The 26,227-nt window shown below is 36.4% G+C and overlaps 1 protein-coding gene across 3 annotated transcripts; it reads left to right on the forward strand.

Moving 5' to 3' along the window:
* Window positions 1-792: 792 nt before the first annotated feature.
* On the forward strand, window positions 793-20,593 carry LOC120493312 (tumor necrosis factor alpha-induced protein 2). Of its 3 annotated transcripts, none has more exons than XM_039691825.2 (14): window positions 793-922; window positions 5,566-5,751; window positions 7,724-7,909; window positions 8,992-9,138; window positions 9,477-10,107; window positions 10,234-10,348; window positions 12,130-12,252; window positions 12,415-12,509; window positions 12,598-12,690; window positions 15,580-15,706; window positions 17,640-17,765; window positions 17,913-18,068; window positions 19,175-19,296; window positions 19,494-20,593. In XM_039691825.2, exons 1-14 carry the CDS (start codon window positions 898-900, stop codon window positions 19,666-19,668), a joined length of 2,307 nt encoding a protein of 768 aa, XP_039547759.2. In that variant the 5' UTR covers window positions 793-897; the 3' UTR covers window positions 19,669-20,593. The 3 variants fall into 3 exon arrangements, with proteins under 3 accessions (XP_039547759.2, XP_039547760.2, XP_039547763.2); XM_039691826.2 differs by having other exon boundaries at window positions 814-922; window positions 5,569-5,751; XM_039691829.2 differs by lacking the exons at window positions 793-922; window positions 5,566-5,751; window positions 7,724-7,909 and adding an exon at window positions 6,108-6,693.
* The last annotated feature ends 5,634 nt before the right edge of the window (window positions 20,594-26,227 follow it).

A 26,227-nucleotide genomic window follows, 5' to 3' on the forward strand; every position in this document is an offset into this window, starting at 1 on the left:
GCTTCAATAACAAACTTTCTTGATGTCTTATAAGTCTATCACTTATTGTAAGCCATGAATACAAATGGGTGAATATTTATAATTAATAAATCCTAGTAAGAGCAGTCGTTCAATTTCAATATATTGCAACTAGAATTGCATTGTATCACTATAACTAAACATTTAACACTAGTAAATTAACTATAGATTCAGTCAAATAGCTATTTAATCTCATTAAATGTTCCTTCTTCTTTGGTTATTTAAAGAAACTCATACAGGTTTGGTTTTATAAAACTATGAGGGTGAGTAAATTATGACAAAAAAAAATGTATTTTGGGGTGAACTAATGTTTGCTATTGTGTTTCTCATTGTTAATGCTGTTAAAAATGTCTCAATCTGATCGCAGCACAATAGTAACTTACAATGCAACTCAAGGGCCATTCTGAAGACTCGCCTAAATCCAATGTCCAATCCGTAAAACAAAAATACTGCATTTAAAACAACCAAATTTGGGTGGGGACCTAGTGCTGGTCAAAATGGGACGCTTGTTATTAATGTTTGTTTTAAGTAAAAATTAAGAGAGAAAAAAATGAAAACATGTAAATGGCATTGTTAGACTAATTCGTGTGTCATCAGATATGAGTCACGCCAGAAGAATAATTAGGATATTGTTATTTGTATTCATTATAAGTCCAGGAAGCTGGCTATAGCAATCAAGATTAAAATGAAAACATGCAATCTTTAGCAAACTGAAACCATTTGGTCTTTCTCTGGGAGTGAGCTTTCCACTAGATCACATGATGTCTAGTGATGACATCTGCAGCAGCCTAGGATCTGCGGGGGCACAGTTAAGACACAGACAGCTGAAAGATAGTCTGAACACACTTGGGCTGCCTTTAACTGCATTAAATACAGGACATGCTCCTTGGGAGAATGAGGAAAGGTAAGACATCCATTTTCCATCCATTTTAACGGTAAAACGGGTGTGTGTTATGATGTTATCCATAATAAAATAAATTATCACATAAGTTTTGTGTCAAAAAAACAAAACAGCCATGACATTAAGAGCACCGTCATGACAGGAATGAAAGCGAGGCTGTGAGGTATCTGTGAGCTATGAGGTGTTTTTAATGGCATCTTCATTAAAAAAAGATGCATAAAGCTCAATAGATCACTAATAATTTTCTAAAGTTCATCTTGTCTGGAGTTGCACTGAAATTTCTTGGAAAGATATTTTTAGTGTTTCATCAGCACTGACAAATCCAAAAAACGTCTTGGAGATACTGAAATGCTGAGATGCTGTGAAGCCATCACTATGGGAACACCTGCGGGGCAGGGATGCAAATTATCGATTAATTCATAAATTTTTAACTGATTGACCTTATCGTTTTATTAACGATTAACTGATAAGCGTCTATTTTCCTGAGAATGTACATTTCTCATGATTTCAATAGTGTCTTTAACATAAAAAGCAAAATATTGCTTATATACTGAATAAAAATGCATGTTATATTGCTCAAATAATTTTTTATTGTAACAGTTCGGATATGGTACAGAACATAGTTTAACAAAATTATTAATTCACAGAAAATGTAAATACATAAAAAATAATTGTGCACTGGCTCACCTGTTGCAAACATTAAGTAATATAAAATAAATGTTAATAAAAATCCATATGAGTAGGCTTAGCCTTAATATATTAAGTCTATAATAATCTATCTGGTAAACTACTTGTATGAAAAACTTGAAACATTAGCAGCATCTTTTATAATCCCCTTTTTCTGAGAAAGGTAACAGTAAGATTACTAGACCTGGAAATGTCAAATATAAAACTGAAGGGATGTCAAGTTTCACAAATTCCCACAATCGATCGTCATTTAAATTAAAGATCAATGCGTCTGCTGCAGTGGGTGGCGTACGGCCAACAGCTGGACAGGGACTGCTTGCTGCTCAAAACGCTATGTTCCTCATCAAATTAAAGAGAATGGGTTTTAATCTAAATAAAGGGCTAGTAGGATTGTAAAATGTTTCAATGTTATAGATAATTAAATTTAATTATTTAATAATCAAATATAACGACTCATACAACGTGTCACCAATGCCAACTCAGATGCGTGCTTGTCAGAATATGTTGTGGACGCACACTGGAAACAGCAACCAAACCCAATGAATTCACAACAATTTAATAAAATAGTGTTCTGATGTTAATATGGCAGTCACAAATTAATCATCGTTATTATTAATAGTGCATTGCTGCTTGAGCGGCGCGTGCTGAATGAATATCCGCTTTTGACCTTTTGACCAGGCTCTCATAGATTAAAAATCTCTTTCACAGTGCATTAAAAGTACAAGTTTAGCTTGATTGGTGACGATTGAAGAGATTTTTCACATTTTTGTTAAGTTTTGGACTTTCATTTTGATTGACGACTATGGGCTCTATGCACGGCGGTATTTCCGGTGAAGGTGTAAGGATGCTCGATAACTTCCGCCAATCGTAGAGTCCAATGCAATACCGAAAATTTATATTGAATTTTATACTCCATGGTTATACTAAAGAAAAAAATGTCTGCATGTCTGCAGCGATGAGCGATGTAGATAATCACAGATATGTGTGGATTTATTGAACGCAAAGGCCAATCAGAAGGATATACGATAGACTCTCCTCACCGCTCAAAACTGACTTTTTGTTCAGTGCTGAATTCTGTATGCTGGCAAATCCTCGAATTATAACAAACAACTGTATTATGAAATATTTATTGTGCAGTCAGGTTCATTAGTAATAACAGAGATGTGATCGCGATGAACTGATGTCGGCTAGAATTACAAATATTTGAACTCTTTAATGTTTTTCTGTAAATGCTCTTTCTGTAAAACATTGGTTATAATTAACTATAGCAGAAAAAAAAATATTTTATAATTATTCAATCAATATTTATATTGATTAGCTATATAAAATCTACTATGTTTTTATTTGAGATGTATTGAGGGTCATTTGTTTTGTGTAAATATATTTATGCATGCATTACATTCAATAAAATCATTAATTTTACCATTGTGAATATCCGAGCCCAGATAGCAAACTGACATTGAATCAACGTGGAAATATGACATCGAAACAACGTTGATCTGACATTGTTTTGCTCATCGAATTAACGTTGAACCAACGTCAGACGCGTCATTCTTTCAAAACTAACGGAAAATCAACTTGAAATCAACGCGTTGTTTCAACGTTATGAAAGCAAACCAATTTTCGATTTTCATTTAGCTTTGAAGAATGCCGCGTTTGACGTTGGTTCAACGTTAATTCGATGAGCAAAATCAACGTTGTTTCAATGTCATGAGAGACGTCGTTTCCACGTTGATTCAATGTCAGTTTGCTATCTGGGAGGGTAACGGTTGCTTCACGACCAATTTCAAAGTTCCGTGCGACTGACACTATGGGGCGAAATACAACAATCGAATGCGAATATCGTGTGCAGTGGAAAGGTGGCTTCACCCACAGGTTCCGCTAGATTTACTGTTTTCTGAAGGATATCGATAAAAACCCTACACTTTTTGCTGTATATCTCACGGTGCAACCCCAAACACAACACGTTTTCGCCATCGTTTCAACTTTGATCAACAACAACTATTTAACTGTTAAGTTCCCGGCTGGATCTCTTCAGTTGGTCAGTAGAAGCCGCTGGCGTTCTACCACCCGGAAGTATCGCGGTGCCTATTGTTTACAAACACAAACATTCTGAAATGCCCTTTACGAACGAACGTTTCAACCGCACTGGTCACGCGCATTTGAGTGTTCTGCACGTGTCATCGCACGTGAGATGGGAATTGCGGTTTGCAGTTGGTGCTGAACATAGTTATTTCCAGAGGAGATTTGAGTTTAAAACATTTTGTGTTACCCTGCCATCCAACGACATCTCAGGTTGACACATCCCTGTGGGGTATCTCAGTTTGTTACATTCCTGTGCAGACTGATCTCATGAAGTAGTGTGTCAAGAAGTGTGTATGACACGCCAATTCGTATTTCCATTTTTGGCGTGCAACTCGCATAATCGCTTTTCAGCGTGTTTATGAACGCCGTTGACTTAACGTTACATTACTGTATATATAAATATATGACCTACCTCAACCCTGTCCCTAAACCTACCCATCACTGGGGTTAATGGCATTTATGAATCTCCCTCACCATCCTAGGAAAAAAAAAAAGATCACTCCCGAGAAGTAGATCTACATTTTGCTTCATTTCGCGTGGACATTTGACGGCGTGTACATACACGTGGAATCACTCAGACGTTAATGGCGTAGAGACATACACGCGGATGCACGCGGATAGCTCAAAATGCATAGAGATAACACGCCACTTGACTCGAAAGTGGCCTGTATGTTTACGCAAAAGTCATGATCACATGTTGTCCTGTGATACATTTCATCTTTGATTAATCTCAGTTTGATTCATTCACTTGTCGACTCATTTTTGATTCATTCATTTTTTATTCGTGGGACATTTCATTGAGCTTGAGAGATATTGCTACGAAATCTCAAGATAATTTCAACGCACGCTACGTCGAAACAACTCCTCTCAATTTTTCAATCTATTATATATATATATATTATATATATAATATATATATATAATATATATATTATTTATATATATTATATATATTATAGTTGAGCCACTGTAGTCACATGGAAAATTAAAATTTTCTTCATTGACTTTCTGGGCCGTCAAGAGCCAGTCCCTTAGGCAGCCTATGTGGTAGTTATACAGCTCTCAAATTTAATCAAAAATATCTTCATTTGTGTTCCGAAGATGAACGAAGGTCTTGGGGTTGGTACAGCATTGGGTGAGTAATTAATGACTTAATTTTCATTTTTGGGTGAACTAACCCTTTAACTAATGGCTAAATAACAGCACAACCCACTGAAGTGATCTGTCTATCCCTCACAGCTTCACTTTCATTCCTGTTAAAAATCAAAGATGGCACTGCCTTGAATAGGGTTTGTTAGCTATTAGTAGTGTATGTGTTTGTCCCCAAACTAAACTAGCCCCACAGTTAATTAAAAAGATTTCCTTGGTCATGTCAATTACAGGAAATTGCCTATAACACAAAAATAAATACAAACCCCTAACCCCACACTAAACAATCGCAAACCTTAAAGGGTTAGTTCACCCAAAAATTAAATGTCATTAATGACTCACTCTCGTGTCGTTCCAAGCTCGTAAGACCTCCGTTCGTCTTCAAAACACAGTTAAGATATTTTAGATTTAGTCCGAGAGTTTTCTGTCCCTCCATTGAAAATGTCTTCACGGTATACTGTCCTTGTCCAGAAAGGAAATAAAGACATCATCAAAGTAGTCCATGTGACATCAGGGGTTAGTTAGAATGTTTTGAAACATCAAAATGCATTTTGGTCCAAAAATAACAAAAACTATGACTTTATCCAGCATTGTATTGTCTTCCGGTTCTGCCACCATTGGGACATTTACACCCCAATATTCAGACAAAATGATTTATTTCTTTGAAGAATTTACAAGATTAATGTTTTAATTTGTATTCAATGTTGTGTGCTCTCTGCTTTCAGAAGAAGACCATGAAATTTGTGAAGTAATCAGAAGTGATGATGGCATAGCTGATGAAGATCCCACAGCGCAATGTCAGAAAAAAAAACACAAACTCAAAATACCAAAAAATATTCAAATTAAAATCTTTACTAAACTCCAGAAGAATTTCAAGTCTGAAGAAACTCTAAGCCCCAAAACACAATTAGGTAAAATAGCAGATTGTGTTCTTCATGTTTTGGTTGGTTTGTTGTTTATGTGTCATCTTGTTATCTACGTTGATACATGATCCATTTATGAAATTAATACAATATAATTATTATATTATATGCAATGAGACATTCTGTTTTGTGAAAGCAGCTCTTTTGTTTTCACCTCCAAAACATACAAACAATTGGTCAGATCTATGCCATTGGACTGTGCGGTCGAAGTCTCCAAGACCACCTGCTGGAAGCAAAATGGGGTCGACGCAACGTTTGGAACATACTACATCGCATCAAGATTTTAGTAAAAAAAGTCCATACAAGAAGGGCTGTCTGAAAGAGCCTGCAAGTCCCTTATTCTCTTAAGAGAAGATAGAGCCACCAAAAGGACCGTCTTATGGGTCAAAAACTTTTATAACACCGACTCCAAAGACTCAAATGGATGGCCCTCCATGCCCTGTAAGGCCCTCCAGGACAACAGATAAATACCACAATATCACAATTAGACCTAAACCTGCATGAACCGGACGTCCTGTCCTGAACTGACTCCTGCGAGAGACAGACTTGCCCACATCTTGCGAGAATCAAAGACTATGCCAAAAAAAGTTGTTTGCTGATGTCGTAGCAACACACTCTTTTTGAGGTTTATGCATAGTCCTTAGGTCCTCAAATAATTGAGCACCAAGTCTCGATGAGCACCTGCCAAATCCTGTAAATGGTAAATGGACCTGCATTTGGTGGCCAGTGGCCACCAAAGCACTTTACATATTGCCTCACACTCACCCATTCATACAGCGCCGAAAAGGGCTGTTTCCAAGACATGGTGGAAGTCTTGGAAGATGGGGAGAGGCTTAAGTGGCTGGGCTGGGGAGCGCCTGGTCAAAAATTGGTCACTGATTTTGAGTTGGCTCACAATCCCATTCTAGCCCCAGCTTGTCTACAGCATGTGTAAGTACATCCAAATCCTCGTTATAAGATGGGGAAGTGTGTTTATCTTCGCTTGGAGAGAGAGAACTGCACAAATTAACCATGAGCTTCTCAGAATCAGAGGCCGCTGTAGACAGCACATCATCATCATGAGTGTCTCCTCCTGCATTGAACTTGTCACATGGATCGATGCATCTCCTATTGCTCATCGTGTCCACTTGAGGATTGAAAACTGCTCTGAAAAGTAGCAATAAACATGATAAAAAAAGCTTTCCTACAGGCAACAGAAAATTTGGTTCCTGAAGGAAATGAAATCTGATGAAATCGCGTGTCATGCTCATCCGAAAAATACATTATGCATTCTCCAGCCGGTGCTAAGTGCTACTGGCCAATGAAATGTTAACTAACGGCTAAATAACATCAGCACAACCCACTGAAGTGATCTGTCTATCCCTCACAGCTTCACTTTCATTCCTGTTAAAAATCAAAGATGGCACTGCCTTGAATAGGGTTTGTGTGCTATTAGTAGTGTATGTGTTTGTCCCCAAACTAAACTAGCCCCACAGTTAATTATAAAAATTTCCTACAGGAAATTGCCTATAACACAAAAATAAATACAAACCCCTAACCCCACGCTAAACAATCGCAAACCTTAAAGGTGACTCACTCTCATGTCGTTCCAAGCTCGTAAGACCTCCGTTCGTCTTCAAAACACAGTTAAGATATTTTAGATTTAGTCCGAGAGTTTTCTGTCCCTCCATTGAAAATGTCTTCACGGTATACTGTCCTTGTCCAGAAAGGAAATAAAGACATCATCAAAGTAGTCCATGTGACATCAGGGGTTAGTTAGAATGTTTTGAAACGTCAAAAATGCATTTTGGTCCAAGAATAACAAAAACTATGACTTTATTCAGCATTGTATTGTCTTCCGGTTCTGCCACCATTGGGACATTTACACCCCAATATTCAGACAAAATGATTTATTTCTTTGAAGAATTTACAAGATTAATGCTTTAATTTGGATTCAATGTTGTGTGCTCTCTGCTTTCAGAAGAAGACCATGAAATTTGTGAAGAAATCAGAAGTGATGATGGCATAGCTGATGAAGATCCCACAGCGCAATGTCAGAAAAAAAAGCACAAACTCAAAATACCAAAAAATGTTCATACGAAAATCTTTACAAAACTCCAGAAGAATTTCAAATCTGAAGAAACTCTAAGCCCCAAAACACAATTAGGTAAAATAGCAGATTGTGTTCTTCATGTTTTGGTTGTTTTGTGTATATGTGTCCTATACATTGATATATGATCAATTTATGAAATTATAATAATATAATATAATATAATATAATATAATATAATATAATATAATATAATATAATATAATATAATATAATATAATATAATATATCTAATATAATATATGTTTGCCTGTACCCTGTTATTATTTGGACTTTTTATTGGATTACATATTTGGAGAGTCTTTTAAAGGGATACTCCACTTTTTTTTGGAAATAGGCTAATATTACGACTCCCCCAGAGTTAAACAGTTGAGTTTTACCGTTTTCAAATCCATTCAGCTGAATTTCTTTTCTGATTTTTAGAAGAATATCAGTAACCAGACAGTTTCTGGTCACATTGACTTCCATAGTATATTTTTTTTCCTACTATGGAAGTCAATGAGAATAACATAGGGAATAACATAGTTTAAGATGAAAAAAAAAAGCAGTGGAGAATCCTTAAATAAAGTACTGTGTCCATAACCTTGCATGACAGAATGAACCAGGCTTACATACTCAGAGATTGATTATGTAATGAGAACCAGCTTAGAACAATCAAGCATGATGAGAAAGGGCAGTGAGTTCTGGGATTTGTATTTTGTGAGGGAATGACAATTGTCTAGGTTGGAGTGCCCTCTATCAAAATTATAATTATAAAATTATTAATTATTAATAAAAATGATTATAATCATAGGAGCAAACAGGTTTATACTTGTGAAAAGCTCTATTAGAGCTATAAGTTGGATTTGAACAGAAATACCTAGCAGTACACCAGCATATTGCTCATTATCTTTACATGATGATTGATGAGAATCATAAAATGCTGCTAATATTGCACTATCGTGGTACCTCTTTTGTGTTGTTCAGCAGCTATGTAGCGCTAACAGGAGGGTTGGGGTGCCAGCCTTAGTGGAGCCACTTCGTCTAGCTGATGTGAAGTCTATTAAAGAGTCCATTAACTTAAGAGTTTTAATTAGAGCTTTTAATTTAGAGAAAATTAAGCAAGTTTCTTTTCTGTTAATTTCTGATTTATACTTAAGTTGTGGACCGTGATGGATTTGAAGGCATAGCAGATTTCCCTGGTGATACTGAAGAGGAAAAACAGAAACATGCGATCAAACTGAAAATGAAAATTCCTGACTTCATGAAACGGCCAAAGAATTCAAAATCCCACGAAACTCTATCAGGTAACAGACAATCTTTTCATGCATTCAAAATTACAAGGACTATTTTACAGGGGGTTTAAAACTGGGTTATAGAAAGGTTAGAGTCTAAATGCCCATTTATACATTTATCTTCATTTCTCATATTTTTCTTTGAGAGTTTAAACAGATTTATATGAAAATATACAGCTGCTAAATAGATTTTTATAGAAAAGAGTCTAAATAGATTTAGATTTAGTTTATTTACTTTCTAAATAGATTTCATACACAATGAGTCCTTGGCATCAAAGAGAAAACCCCAGCTATACCTCTTACAAGGGATAAAACCCCAGCTATACCTCTTGTCTTCTCACATACTGCAGTGGAGCTGGATTTTACTGGAAACCTTGAACAGAACCGTCTGGCTGAAGCACAGCAGCAGCTTGTGAAAGCTGAGGAATGTCTCTTCGGTTCAAATGAAGTGGCCAGGACAGAAGAAATGGTGGACAAGCTGCAGACAGACTATGAGATCTTTATTTTTCAACTGAGGATGGCCATCCATGATTCTTTCAATGAGGACAATCAGGAGAAACTCAAGAGTGCTTTGACTTCAATACTTCAAGAGGAAGAACAAGACAGACGCTGGGCGGAAGTGGCGGTGGATCAGCGTCCAAAATGGAGGCCCACAAAGTGCAGAGAGATGCATGACAATTTACTCCAGACGGTCGTGGAGGAACGAATGAAGACTGCAGATGAACAGGAGAATAAAGTAGACAAGCTGTCTACCTCCTTGAAGACAGAAGTGTGTCGAATGGGCAAACAAGTACAAAAAGACCTGCTTAGAGTGGTCCAAAATCTGAGAGAATGTTATCCACCAGACTTTGACATTTGCAGAACGTATGCTCAACTCTACCATCAGACCTTCTCTACCAGACTCCAAGAGCTCGCTAGATCCAGTATTGATTTTGAGGACTGCCTCTATATATTGAGTTGGATTGTCAATTACTACCCAAAGTAAGTGCCAATTAGAATTTACAAAATCATGACTTATTACTTCCTAAGTTATATTATACATGATTCAACATTTTTAAACACAGTTTCAGAAATGTTAATATTCTTTAATATGTTTTTTTTTTGTAGAGATGTATTGAAGCACGTACAACTAGAGGAGCACATTAACAACTCATCGATTGGACCTTTGTTACCTGAAGAAGATCTTAAGAGATTAGAGGAACAGTACTTCTCATACAAAGAGGTCATTCAGTTCATGACTTACTTCAGAATAACACAATTGCATAATCAGATTATACAACAACATGTCACCAGAAAAGTGGTGAGATTTTGTGAAATAACTTAAAAATCAAGAATCTGTGATTTGTTAATTCTCTTTAACCTTTATTTGTCATGGGATGGGTGGATTAACCTAAGGGTGCGAGGACTCAAGTGCAAAAACAATAGGTACATATTTATTAAGTAAATAAACAAACAAACACAGACAAAACTCTATCGTGGCTGAAAACGAAAAAAAAAAAAAACAGGCAGGATAAGGAAACACAAGGAACATAGAAAACTTGGACAACGAACCAACACAGGACTGCAAACACAGGGAGAATAAGGCTATGTTTACACGGAAACGATTCTGAAGAGAAAACACAAAAGTTGCGTTGCGTTATCACTTTTTATTCTGCATTTAGACGAGCATTTTGGGTGGGAAATCCACGTGCATATGGTGACGCAAAAGAGTGTGAAATTCAATATAGTATGCACTCCAGACGGCTAGGTGGCAACGTGAAGCACTGCCACACAACAACACCAAGTCCGCGCGCCTGCTTACAACCTTCACTGTCAAGCAGACTTTTGCGTTTTTACCGTTTACACGGGAACGCGACGGTGGAGTGTTTTTAGATTTCCACTCTGGAGGGTGGTTTCACTTTTTTACGCTTTAAGCCCTAAAAACGGCATTGCCGTGTAAGCGAAAGGCACATCCAATTAAATATTTTTACGTTTTTACCCGCAAGCATTCTTGTGTAAACAGGGCCTAAATAGGGAAATGAACACAAGAGGGTAATGAACAAGGCAGGTGGGGCAGCTCAATCAATAATCAGGTAACAAGATGGGAGGGGCCAGACAATTGACAAGAGAGCACATGGCACAAGGAATACAAGACAAGCCATGTGCTCACAACAAACCAGACTAAACACCAACACATGAGAAACTGGGAATGTCAGAGCTGTCATCAACCCAGTTATAAACCAAACAGAGGTTACAGAACCCTGATATGATTTAACTGACAAAAGTACAAATAAAAGATTTTTCAATGGTTTCACTGACCAACTCAATTAGATTTTTGATGCCTGCAACACACTGCAACAAAGTTGTCACATCAACCTTTACTGCTGTGTCACAACACCTTTACCACTGCCATTGGTAAATGTTTATTTTATACCCAATCACGATGCCGCACCTATTACCACACCTAGTAAGAGTGTGTTGCAGCAATCAAAATCAAAATTTGTTTATATTAATTTGCTTTTGACAATTGACAATACATTTGTAAATTAATTTGGCAAATGAAAACTTTGGACTTTTTTATTTGTACAGTCAGTTGAATAAAGGTTTAATATAATTAACACATCACAGATTATTGGTATTATTGCATTTGACAAAATACCAACTTTTTTGAATTGGGGTCCTACCATGTTTGCCCTCGGTGCGTCCATTAATGCGAAGCACAACACCATAATGACTGCCATAATAAGGCTGCCTACCAAATCCATTCATCCCATTGTCAGGAGTAGCACAAATGCATGTAGTTCATAAGACAGAAAAATGCATCCATTCACTGTAGGCGATTCACCACTATATAAAACGTGGAGCATCCAATTTAGGGTAACTTCAATGATTATAGTGTCGATTTTGCTCGAACGAACAGCTCACAGCTGGTGTAGAGATGGTATTAGCTAATTTTCTTATTACTCTCATCAGTTACTGCTTTAGTTTATAGCCTAATTCCTGTTGCTTATTTTCTCTCATTAGAACGAGATAAGAAAGTGGTTAGTCACCGCTCTTGAGAAAGAAGTGAAAAACTTTTGTGATGACTTTGATCCAGAGATCATGGATGGATACTACTTCAGCAACCTTGCTATAGATGTTTTACCAGTAAGTAATATTCTCTACTCACTCTCTAACCACCATCTTTATTTAGTTTTGCATGTTGGGATCATCACCAGAGTCAGACCTATTTCCTAAAAAAAAAAAAAAAGTTTTTGTTTTTGGCTTTATGTGGTTATCCATTGAAGTGTAACCATTTTTGTTCCATAGCTTGTTGATGCGACTGTGAGAGAGGTCAACACACTTTTGGGCTGTGAAAGTAAAGCCAGGAGTCTTCTATGCCATCTTGGCAGATTTCTTCTGAGGTATATATGTAATTAGTCACTATATCTCTGTCACATTTTCATGCATTAAAATAAGACTGACATGCTCTCTCCTTTTTTTCAATGGCAGCTATAAGGCAAGTCTAGAGGAACTTCTCAAAAGAAAACAAGAAAACATTCCTAAAACTCTCAGTGCTAGTCTCAATAATATTTACCTGTTTAGGTGAGTTTAATTGGCAATTTTTCTACCTTGCTGCAGAAATTATTTTAAAGGTGCAGTAAGCGATTTCTGAGAAACGCTGTTGGAAATTTTAACCAACACCTAAATATTTTCTAGATGTCTGTTCTGTATGTGCTGAAAAATCAAATAGTGTTTGTTTGTAGGCTGTTTTCTGGCTGTTTAAATAGGAGAAAAAATAAAGTGGGTTCATTGAACTGATTTACGGAGCACCAAAAAACTCTTGTAGTAAATTAAATTAAATTAAATTAAATTCAAATTTATTTGTATTGCACTTTTCACGCGTGCACTCTCACCGTCTTCAAACTGACTTGCTCTCTCTCTCCCTCGCGCTTATGAATGAAGTGAGATGACTGAATATCTTTGAGAATACATGACGGTAAAAGGTCGGAAAACTAACACTGGTTGTGAATTGTGCTAAAATAAAGTTGCCTTATCTTCACTGAAAAGCGTTCCACACATTCAGATGACATAAACAACACTTTCAATAATAAAAAAAAAAATCTATCCAGTGATGAAATGCTTTGTGTTTACACAAATTTTTGTGCGATGTCCTAAACTGCCTGGATAATCAACGTGTGCAGTGGTCCGTTAATGACTCATTTGAACCGATTCACTTTAATGAATGGTTAAAACAACTAATCTATTCAACACTGAACTCAAGAGACATCAATTGGAAACACTTTACAATAAGGTTTCTATTTAACTACATTAGTAAAACCTACATTAGTAATTAGTTTTTATGTGGATTTACTCCATGACAAAACCACCCCAGTCATTCTATAATGATTCATTCTTTTCAAATAGAGCTATTCAAGTCATCTGGAGAAATTGTTTTTATATCGCAATATATATCATGGAAAAATAAAATATCGCAATGCCAATTTTTACCAATATCGTGCAGCCCTAGGCTGGATACAAACTGGAATTGACAAATTCTATTTACCTCGGGACTAAAGTCCTGATATAACAGCAGAAAAGCAGATGAGAAATAATTAGCATAGCTGCTGTTCGTAATATTAATGCATTCGATCTGATTCGACAGTAGTATAAAACTTAAGCATAATGTGACTGCTTGGCTAAAGAGATGCGTCTTTAATCTAGTTTTAAACTGGGACAGCTGGTCTGAGCCTCAAACAATATCAGGAACCCCCCTCCCTCCTTTAGTGGACTTAGATATCCTAGGAATGACCAGAAGCCTTGAATTTACTTATCTTAAAGGGTTCACCCAAAAATGAAAATTCTTTCAGTAATTACTCACCCTCATGTTGTTCCAACCACGTAAGACCTTCGTTCATCTTCAGAACACAAATTAAGATATTTTTGATTAAATCTGAGAGCTGGATCACTCCTCCATACTAGTCCATAGGCTTCTTAAGGAATTGAAACTTGCCAGCCTCGAAAAGTTATTAAATAAATTGTTAAAATAGTCAGAAGATAGATCCTCATTTAAACAGACAAAAAGATAACGGTCTGATAGGTATGAACTAAACCAGCTTAATGCCTGTCCCTGAACACCAGTGTAGTTTTGTAGTCGATCCAAGAGTATCTTATGATCTAGTGTCGAATGCAGCACTAAGACCGAGTAGAAATAGTGAGATACAGCCTTGGTCAGAAGCTAAAAGTATATCATTTTTCATTTTAACTATCGCAGTTTCTGTGCTATGATGCGGTCTGAATCCTGACTGAAATTTTTCAAAGATATAATTTTCTTGCAGGAAAGAGCACAATTGAGCGGACACAACTTTTTCTTGTATTGTAGACAAAAATGGAAGATTTGAAAAGGGTCTGTAATTTGCTAGGTTATTTGGATCTAATTGCAGTTTCTTAATGAAAGTTTTTATTAAAGCCTGCTTGAATATTCTTGGAACATGACCTAAAAAGTCAATCAGCTGTAGGGTGTGTATACAGTCATGATGAGGGACGAGAGAAAGTGAGCAAGTGGGACATTTGTAGAAAGACTGTAGTAAGAGAGATGGCTGAGATATTACCAAAGAGGAAAAGGTCAAAAGATCGCAAGAAGAATGGTTACGATTAGGCAAGATCTAGGATCTGCTTTAATATTGGAAACACTTTTCAAGAGCTGGAGAGATGTTAGAGAGCAGGAAGATATAAAAACAGCTTACTGAGGTTGTTTGTTTCTGTTTGATACTTGAGCAACAATGTTGTTTTTCTGTTTCTCAGAAGATATTCTGTTGTTGTTTAATTCTTCCAAACTTGCGCAAGCTGTCTAATTTGAGAGCCGTTAGTGGTTGCCTGTGATGCATTTTGTGTTTGTTATATTGGGGGTGGAGCAATGATGAGGTGGTGGGTGTTTCTGACTTAAACACGACTTCCCAGACAGCAAAATTCTGTTGGGTGGTTCTCATTTCTTATTTGTGCATCCTTGTCCCCTCACTTCTTTTCCTTGTGTCTTAGCTCCACCCCTTTAGGATGCAAGGAAAGGGTACACCTGTGTATCCTCACTCATAACTCGGAAGCTTCCTTGCTCCTAGTTCCTCGCCTCATCGTGGTGCAATTAGAAAATTTAAAATTCCTTGAAAGATGACTGAGATCAATCGGTTTCCGGGTCACGGGCTGGTGGACGGAGGAGCGAGGAAACAAGGAAGCATCTATTTGAGTCGCACCAAGTAGCACCCTGTGTTACACAGAAATCGCTTACTGCCTCTTTAATTGACAATTGTATAATAGTCTTATATTACTCATTTTTGAAATTTTATACAATTTAAATTACATTTTTATATTATATGCAAACTATAGCTCTCTTTTTACCGGAAACACAGTCCACTATCAGTATTTAGATTTAACGTAATTAAAAAAGAAATAATTGAATGTAATTAAATTGTAGCAACCATTATTTCTCTATATCCTCAGGGATTATGTACAAAGACCAGAACATCTTTTCTCAGAAGACTCTAGAAAGGCTTGTCTGTCCACATTAGCAGACCTAAAAAACATCTGTCACGAATACTTCCTCAGTCGAATTCACTCAGAACTGAAGGTTAGTAGGCAAAAGAAAAAATCATTAAAGTACTTATTTACGTGGAGATACTGCCCTAACCATTTTTTTATTTTTACATGTCCTTACTGGGAAAATAGCATTGAGCTTTTCTTCCATGTTTGAGATTCTTCTTTACTATTAATATCTTAAAGGGATGCTCCACTTTTTTGGAAATAGGCTCATTTAACCACTCCCCCAGAGTTAAACAGTTGAGTTTTACCGTTTTCAAATGCATTCAGCCGATTTTCTGATATTTAGAAGAATATCAGTAACCAAACAGTTTCTGGTCTCATTGACTTCCATAGTATATTTTTTTCCTACTATGGAAGTCAATGAGACCAGAAACCATCTGGTTACTGATATTTTTTTAAATATCAGAAAATCGGCTGAATGCATTCGAAAACGGTAAGACTCAACTGTTTAACTCTGGGGGAGTCGTAAACGGATCCTATTTCCAAAAAGAGTGGATAGGGGAGCGCGGGGCACAAGCTAACGCGGGGTAAAATGTAACACGGACCGTTTACATAGTTCGTCAGGATCAAGCAGGTTGTGTTTATGATATTTTTGTCTTGCCAGAAGACAGTCTCCCGCGAATTTGCGGAAAGTTTTGAAAATATTTTGTGAAGATACTGGACAAAGAGTGTTTTGACACCATGAAAGTAAATTTTTTCATCACAGATTTTTTTCGGTTTCTGAGTTGGGTGTATACGCTTCCAAATCTAACTTTATATTGCCTTAATCACTGTCTTGTTGGCTCAAACATAGCACCGTTTTGAAACATGTCAGCAATTCCTAGCGACTGTTAGCTAGGGTTAAAATATGTAATACCAACGCATTCTCACCCCAAGGCGTCACCTTTGACCATGCTTCAATATTTGACGTTTTAGGCGCCCTTTAGCGTCACTTACATGACGCGATCCTACGGCGTCATCTAACTGACGCTAAAGGAAAGCGGCAGTTAGATGACGCGGTTAGGTTTAGGTCTGGGGTGGGGGCAGGGTTACACGCGATCCTAGGGCGTCATCTAACTGACGCGTCAGATATTGAAGCATGGTCAAAATGATTCCCAAGGCGTCAGTTAGGTGACGCCTTGTGGGTGAGAATGGGCTGGTAACACACAGCGGGGTTAGTTGTAACACAGTGTTACAATGATAATCAAATGAAAAAAGGGAGCCACACAACTTTTCAGGTTTGAGTATTATTTATACATTTAACTTTGGATTTTCTCAAACAATGTTGGAATTTAAAATGGTTAAAATTTAGTTTACTATGCATTCATCACTTGTTTATTTATTAAAAATATGGCCTGTTTTTAACGCAATAAACCCTTACAATTTTTATTTAAAGCTCATTTGTATTATTATTAATGTTATTATTATTAATAATAATAATTGTACATGCAGCTGCCGCACACAAATCTAATTCAATTGCAATTACAATATTTTATGATTTTATTTATTATTATTGCAAAACTGTGCAGCCCTTTTCTATGTCTCTATCCATGATATTGATCCATAATAGAAGGATGATTGGATGAGGGATGGATGTATGGATATCTGTCTATACAGATGCACAAACATTATCAAACTATACAAATAAAATAGTACTGAATTATGTGTGTTACACACAAGTGTTACAACTAAGCCCTCTGTCTGTTACAATTAACCCTGCATATGGGGTAAGTTGTAACATTTGCACTTGTGTCACTTTCTGTGCAACTGTACGAAAACGGTAGGTCCTAGAAAAAAACTTTAAGTGTTCATTTGTAGCAGAGATGTGTATGTTGCTTGTGTAAAAAAAAAAAAATCTAACCTAATTATTTTTTATTTAATTGAGGCAAAACCAAAATGCATTAAGTTGTGCCCCGCTTTTCCCTATCCCTTTAAATTAAATAATACATTTATGAAATAACCAGACTTGTTTATCTGTACAGCCGCAGTACCGTAAGCTGTGGACTCAAGCCTGGTTTGCTAAACATTCTGAGGTTGAGGAGGAGCTGATGAAGGCGCTGGAGAATAACATAGATCAATTCAAAGAACTAAAGCCAGTCTGCCGAGAGGTCAAGATCACTTTTACAGCAAATATTGTTTCTAACTACAACATGATGTAAATAGATGTATATAATCTTACACTGTTCACTAATGTGGCGATTAAGATACAGATATAGATATATATTTGAAGATTGCGTGTCTCTATGTGTGTATAGGAACTGCTGGCCGAGCTGCATGTAGAAGTAATGGTTGAGTATGTGAGACGAATGATGAAGAGAAAACTAAAACTGAAGAACAAAGAACAGCAAGATGCAGCTGCTGAGTTCATGTGCCAAGACAACAGTCAAATCTGCTCTGTGTTTGCCAAAGTGGTAAGATCACATCCAAGCTGCTTATAATAAATAACTACTTGCAAACATTCAAAGCATGCACAATCAAGATTCTCATCCACATTCAAATAGAGCAAGCTCAAATTACACATAAAAAAATGAGAAACTCTTATTTGCAAACACAATCCAACGCCTTCTTTATTCTGGAACCATTTAGGAAAATGCTGAAATTCCTGGCTCACAGTGAATTCAGAAATGTGCAATTTTTTTTTACAGTTAATTGATTTGTTTTTGTTTTTTTGTAAATATGTAGGCTGTTTTGTGTGTTTTTTTTGTTGTTGTTTTTTTTTATCACAGTTTCCAAGTCTTTGCATTGGAAACCATAAAATACTAATTAAAGTGTTGGAGGGTTCATTTGTTCAAATTATTTAAAATATTTAAATTATTTCTGTGCATAACATACTAATAGTAACATACAGAAGTCTGGCACCATTGTTTTAGACACAATATGACATTGAGGCACACACAAAATATGGACCTTTTCAGTTTATTCTCTTTGCATTATTCTCTTTGTTTGAAAGAGCATTAATTCTGGGAAAGAAGTGGGAAATTGTTAGCCTAGAAATCTAGACGCACCCTAGCGGCAGCAAAAATTATTTTGCAGCAAAGTGTGGTCTAGCAACTCTCCATAGACGTTTGAGCTCTGGTAGGGCCAATCACAACGTGTATAGAGTCGGAGGGCGGGCTTAACATAATGATGACAGAGTTGCGACGGTCAGAGCAAGTTCGGACATATTCAGTTTAAAGTCGTTCATCCTCGGATGCGGCCGGCGCCGTGCGCGCTGTTACAAAAAAGCTGTTGCGAAATGATCAACTTGTCATATTTGCAGCGCTCGTGCTGTCACATCGAGTATAAAGGCTTTACTCCGTGTCAGCGCGGCGCTCTGATCGGTATAGGTGCACGGACCTCTCCCGAATCATCTCCACCACCCCGAAGCACCACTACTCCGGCTCCGTTTCCTCCGAGCCCTGTCAATGAAGAGTTTCCAGACCTAACATCATGATGTAGGTCTGGCATGCCAGGCTAGGAAATTACTATGTAACAAATAGAATTAGTTTTCTAAGTGAAGTACCATTCTCTTCTCTAGGGATCCAAAGAGGAATGGCTCTGTCAAATACTGCCAAAATTATCAGAGATTCTGAGACTGCAGGATCTTGGGAGTTTGCAAATTGAGATTGTTACTCTGGCAAGAGACTATCCTGATATTAGGTAAGTCTGATGGATGTGAGCAGGCAAGATGCAGTTATTAAACCATAGCAAGATATCTGATTTTCACACGTCTCATTCTTTATACAAATACCAACATACATATTAGTAATAATATTATTAGCAAAATGAAAGATAAACAATCAATCTTCCAGTGTTTGTCTTGTTCATCAGTTATCTTTGTTGTCACTCTCCACTAGTGAGCAGCATGTTCTTGCTGTCCTGAACCTGAAGACCAACCTTTCAAGCTCAGATTTGCGTAGGATCAAAGGGTGTTTAAGTGAAAACAGAGACAGAGAGGACACTGAGTCCTTCCCTTCCTTCTTCTCTAAAGTACTTGTCAAACAAAAAATCATCTGCCATCTGCCATGTTAATCAACTGTGATACACAATCAGTATTGTTATTTAATATTTATTATTTACAGCTCAGTGATGTTCTTCTGTTTTTCTCAAGGGATTTACACTCTTCTCTAGCACTAAGGTCAAGGATAAAATATTTATTTAGAATAAAATGTGTATTTAATGAGCTGTATTTTGTAATACAATGAAACATTACAAGGTGTTCAAATGGATGTGTTAATGATTTGAGAGCACTGAGCATGTGTATAATCAGTTGAGAAAGCCTCAGCCTCAGAAGTTCTAAAATCATAATGGTAAAAAAAAAAGTCAAAAGGTACAGCCTACATATTTTTCTTTGCACTGTGTTTTAGTTTTATTCAAATGTATGTTTGGAGTAACTGAATTGAATGCATGGGGAAGCAGATACTTAGAGAGCAAGAAAGAAACAATGCACTGTAAAAAAATATTGATGGTTTAACTTAAAAAGTAAGTAACCTGGTTGCCTTAAAATTTAGATTAATTTAACCATCAGAAACTCAAAATAATAAGTTATCTCAACTAAATAAATTATTATAAAGTTGATTTGACAAAAGAAAATATGTTGTGATAACAAATCTTGAAAATATTTTTTACAGTGTGTGAATGTAATAATACATGGTGGGTGAAATTAGCAGGTTAGCTGAGACTGTTTTTACAACAGACTCAATACACATATGTCTAAAGCTCTGAAAATAAAGACAACTATTTAAATGCTCTAGTAAAATGCATGTAGGCCTATGTATCATAATCCAGCTAAGGCCTTGCTTCACAGTAACAAACTGTTTATCACTTAGGCAAGCCATCAATACAAAATGATAAATATAAAGAATGCACTGTCAGAGAGACTGAATGTTATTTGTCTTTTTAAATTATCATGGCTGTCACTGCATGTCTTGTATAGCTAAATAAAATGTGTCAAAGCACGAAAGTTTTGATGGTCCTTTGTCCACTATTACGGACAAAAATTATAGCCGTAATAAATTATGTGCAGGGTCAAATAATTTATAATAAAATACTGCAAAATTCCATGAAAAAAAGAATTGACCATTTTGAAGGTGGAGGGTGGTAAACAAACAAAAGAATGGCTTCAGCAAAGAAAGATCAATGTTTTGGAATGGCCCAGACGGAGACCAGATCTGAATAAAGGACCTGAAGAGGGCTATGCACAATAGAACAAATGCCCTACTAGCAATTTCACAGATCTGGAACAATTTCGCAAAGAAGACTGGGAAAATATTCCCACGTCAATATGTTCCAAGCTGATAGACTCCTATTCAAACTTAGTGCTGTAGTAAAATCAAAGGCTGCTTGTTCAGGGCTGTGCACACTTCTGAGATTCTGCGACTGCAGGATCCTGGGAGTTTGCAACTTGAGATTGCAACATTGCAATAGACTATCCTGACATTAGGTGAGTCTGATAGATGAGAGCAGGAAATATGCAGTTATTTTATTTGAGAGGCAAATACTATAGGCCACAGCCAAAACCATTACATGATGTTTCACTATCTCACGTGACTGCCAAAAAATATTTTTTATCAGAATAATCTATTTTTAAACATCTTGTTTTCTTTATACTACTAATAATATTTTACAAATGAAGAGTTCAGATGCAAAAGCCTCTAAGTGCCATTTGAAATTTTCTTCTAGAATGATCATTTTTATCAAGCTTGTATATTTAAGTTCAGTGATTTCACTTAAATGGCAATGATAATTACCTATTAATTGTTATTTAAGTGAAATTACTGAACTTAAATATACAAGTTTGACAAAAATCATCATTAAAGAAGAAAATTTCAAATGGCATTTAGAGGCTTTTGCATCTGAACTCTTCAAATATCAATATATTTTTTCACACTTGCCCTGTAACTACATGAAACAAGAGGGTAACAATTCTCCTGGTATTCTCCTGGTTGTTATTCTCCCCCTTTATTTCCCAAACTTAAAATATTGTTCCCTTATACTTATATTGTATGTACGTTATAGTTACACGATAATTACCGAAGGTTACGCTGTAAAATCGCTTTAATTACGCAGTAGTTTCCGGGCTGTAATCTAAAGCGTTACCAAAATATGTTGTTGTCATTATTTATTAAAAAAAAATCGGGTTAAAGAAAAATGTGATCAGTCTAAAAGTAGTAAAATGCGATTGGGGATCGCGGCTGTCAATCAATATCTTCCAGTCAAGCTGGCCCCTGATTGGTCGGGGCCCTTAAAGCTACACTGTGTGATTTTTACCCCCATCTAGCGGTAAAAAGGTATATGACCATCCAGTGAATATTAGTTCTCTTCCTCACAATTTCGATTTCGTTTTAACTCCTACGGTGGCCAATGTAGTCCAAGATTAACATGGCTTCCAGTTCGACCTCATCCTTGAGTGTTAACTCAAACGTAAACGCGAAAGGCGAAGCTTGAATTAACGGGTATGTCCCTCTTTGGCTAATGCACTTTCAAGATGGAGGGGCAACATGGCGCCCGACATTAGAACCCCTTACCCGTATGTATTTTCAATGGCATATTGTACACTCACGAGAATACTTTATTACTTGAATGAAGTAAATATACATTAATGAGCACATTTATTTTTGAAAGTGTTTTAGCTAAGAATAAACTAAAAGAGTTACACAGTGTAGCTTTAAGCAACAGCGTGCGCATGGCTACCCTGCTTACCGATAGTTACGCCTGTGCGGTGGACTAAACTGTCACTATGTTGAATATGACTAGATAAGGATCATTTTTCATCAAGCGCCCACTATTTGTTGTGGCAGCAGGTGCCCAAATATTCTGTTTTATTCTGTAAATCACTAATTGGCGTGTTTGCTGGTGAATGTGACGGAGCAGATGATTAGAACAAATTAGCCAAGCAGATTAGCCCCCGCTAGCTAACATGTGCAGCTGTCCTCAAGCGGCCAAAACAATTTGTCATCGGTTTTGAACGAGGTCTGAGGGTGGCTGTAAGCAGGGCGATTCACATGAAGGTGAATGTACGTGCTCATATTTCACAGCCCAAGGCGTCACCTAACTGACAGCATTTGGACATGCTTCAATATCTGACGCTTTAGGCGCCCTTTAGCGTCAGTTAGATGACGCCCTAGGAACGGGTGTACCCTACCCCCACCCCACACCTAAACCTAACCGCGTCCTCTAACTGACGCTTTCCTTTAGCGTCAGTCAGATGAGGCCGTAGGATCGCGTCATGTAAGTGACGCTAAAGGGCGCCTAAAACGTCAAATATTGAAGCATGGTCAAAGGTGACGCCTTGGGGTGAGAATGTGTTGTATTTCAATAAGGTCTAGAAGATTTAACATACTGTAGGCCTAAATATAATGTTACAGTTAAACAGTGCAGAGTGTATTTTTTCAGACATATGATAACCACATAAAGAGCCTCTACGGTACGTAAAGCATAATGTTTTTCACTGTTGTTTTTGCCAAAGCAGTGCACTCCAACACTTCATAAAAACTTAAAGCTTTATTTGATCATAATTACGTTCACCTGAAAATGTTATTTTAAAGTGAACTGGTGACCTCATGCGGCAGCTATCAAAATAAAATAAATAGGCCAGCACGTTTTATCCACTAGATGTCACTATCTAACTGGATCTAACCATAGACTGTAAAGGGTCTAACATTATTTCTCAGTGGCTTACAAACAAACATAGCTTACAAATTATAATAAATAAATAAATAAAAAATTCATATTTAGCAGTAAGTAAACAATCAATTCGTTCAAAGTGGATCAAAACATTATAACTCTTTAGGCTTCTGAACATAGTTTTACAATTTCACTTTATTGGTAAGAGGAAAACCCCTTGAGATGTGGCATCTCGTTTTCGAGGGGGCCTCAAAAAACAAAAAAAAACATACTTCACATACATATACTAACAGAACAAAGACAAAAGCTCTCCATCACACCGAAACCACCCATAACTTCCCCAGTCCAAACAATGTATATAGGCAATAAGCAATAAAGGTCAATCTTATCACTGAATCACTGAAATTTGTAGTTTTTGGGTCAGGTCACATGATGCTCAGAGATACAGACATCAAAACATCAGTAAATGTCAAACAGAACTGCAAAGATGCACTTAAACTTGCATTTGATTATTCTAAAAAGAAAATGCCCACTAAAAGGAATACAAATAAATGTCTAAATACAATTTGTAATTTATTTTGATTGTTTGTTTTTGTTGTGGTTTTACATTTTGTAATTCATTTTGAGCTAAATATAAGGGATTCTGAGCTAAATACCACCAGTATAACACCATAGGCAGTGAGAGTTGTTCATTACCATGAATCAGAAAAACATTTTTAAATTTGATTTGTAAATAAAAATAAAGTCGTATGTTTGGCATTAATTCAACTCACCTTTTAAAGAGCCCTGCTTGAAAGAGGAATAAATGCTCTGCATGTGGAACAGCTTAGCTATCCTGTCCCACTAGATAAGGTAAGCATCTTTTATATGTGTAGTTAGACTGATAATAACAGCTGTTTAACAGAACAATTAATTTCGTACCTATAAAACTTAAATGCTTTTTGCCACCGTTAATGTGAATAATTGCACGGTTTAAACTGAAACTTACCATCACAACCTAGGTTTTCATTAAACCGGGAAAAATGGAATTTTGTTTTATTGACTATCACTGAGAAATGGTCTATTATTTAAAAATGCAAAAAACATTTATTATTTTCAAGGTGAAAAGGATTCATTTGCCTCGATCCACGCCGAAAAAAACGTCTAAATGTCATGTTTTTAATGAAGCAGCCTAAATAGTCCACTTTGGAAAATGTGTAGATGTCACGGTTTAACCCCCTCAAACGTGAAACTTACACGTTAGCGTTAACACGCTCCAGTGGAGAGATCCAGATGTTTATTCGCCTCTGCCATAACGACCTATCGGTTTAAACCGAGAAAAATGGAATTTTGATTTTTTTACGATCACTGAGAAATGTTTTATTATTTAAAATGTAAAAGAAAAAAAGAAAAGAAAAAAAAAACATTTATTATTTTCAAGGTGAAAAGGAATCATTTGCCTGGATCCACGCCGAAGAAAACCTCTAAATGTCACATTTTTTATGAAGCAGCCTAAATAGTCTACTTTGGAAAATGTGTAGATGTCAGGTTTTCATTAAACCGAGAAAAATTGAATTTTGTTTTTTTTTACGATCACTGAGAAATGTTCTATTATTTAAAATGCAATATATATATATATATATATATATATATATATATATTCAAGGTGAAAAGGATTCATTTGCCTGGATCCACGCCGAAGAAAACGTCTAAATGTCACGTTTTTAATGAAGCAGCCTAATGAGTAAAATGTCTATTTTTCCGGCGTCCCCCAGCTCCTCATTTAAGCAAAAGGTAAGCTAAAACAAGGTATTACATCGACGTTAAACCACGTTAACCGTGTTAACCATAACCTTTTAAATACTCGACCTAGTTCCATTGCTTAGCAACGGGAAGAAACTCCTGTAACTTCAGTTCCCAACCCGTGTACGGACAAGACGTGAAATAACCATGTTGGTCTACTTTGGAAAACGTGTAGATGTCACGGTTTAGTTTAAACTCAAAACCATAAATAGGGCTATACTGCCCTCTTGTGTCAAATTATATTTCTATATTTATTTTTCCAACAAATAAAACCAAACCCTCAATAAAAACCTTTGAACCATTGAATGCACCTTTGAACTCAACAGACTCAGTGGCTCAACTGACAAAGCGTTGGGCTTTAATTTAGAAGCCCTGAGTTCAAATTCCATTTTTGCTTTCGTTAAATTGTTGTGATTATATCAAACAAAGTGGCCAAAACAACATTTCTTCAACACTGTATCACGACAAGAGTTTCACGTTGGTCCACTTTTAAAAACGTGTAGATGTCACGGTTTAAACCCCCTCAAACGTGAAACTTACACTAAGGTGAACTGTCCTCATGCATTACAATAACACTTCAAATCCACTAGATGTCACTGTCCAACTGATGTTATAGTAGACTGCAGTCATTAACAATCGGCTATTGTCTCTCATGTAATTTATTTACATTTCTATATGCAGTCCAAAACTGCACTGAAATAATACCTGACTTATCCAGGATGAATGAAAGTTTTGATGTTCATCAAATTCATTAAATATCAAATGTCTGGATTTTTTTATTTAGCCTAAATGTATTTGCCAAATTATCAGTTATCAGCGGTCATTAGATTATTCTATATTGGGAGTAATGATTAATTTCATTAACATAAACCCCTACCGGATAAGATTTTCCCACATTTGAATGTCCCTTCACTTGGGAGACCTCTGGAGGCAGCAGTGAGAGCATTTCCAGAGAATCCACATGGTTTCCGAGAAACTGTAATGACTGTGACCAATTGATGAAACAGAAAAGGGGGGAATGGAAACATCATTTTGACAGTTTAATTTCTAAAAAAAAAAAAAAAAAAAAAAAAAAACTTTGTGTGCAAAGTTATGCAAACTTTAGGAAAAAATGTTCCTTTTTCTTCGACTAGCCTATTTAAAGAAACTCATACAGGTTTGGTTTATAAAACTATGAGGGTGA

This window comes from Pimephales promelas, chromosome 13, assembly GCF_988280905.1.
Source record: "Pimephales promelas chromosome 13, fPimPro1.hap1.1, whole genome shotgun sequence".
In the NCBI taxonomy this organism is placed as follows: domain Eukaryota; kingdom Metazoa; phylum Chordata; class Actinopteri; order Cypriniformes; family Leuciscidae; genus Pimephales; species Pimephales promelas.

Excerpts from the sequence above, each read along its gene's own strand:
- LOC120493312 (XM_039691825.2), top strand. The coding sequence starts at position 898 with ATGCTCCTTGGGAGAATGAGGAAAG. Across the intron at positions 5,752-7,723 it reads AAGCCCCAAAACACAATTAG|AAGAAGACCATGAAATTTGT; the intron begins GTAAAATAGCAG and ends CTCTGCTTTCAG. Across the intron at positions 12,691-15,579 it reads AATAATATTTACCTGTTTAG|GGATTATGTACAAAGACCAG; the intron begins GTGAGTTTAATT and ends CTATATCCTCAG.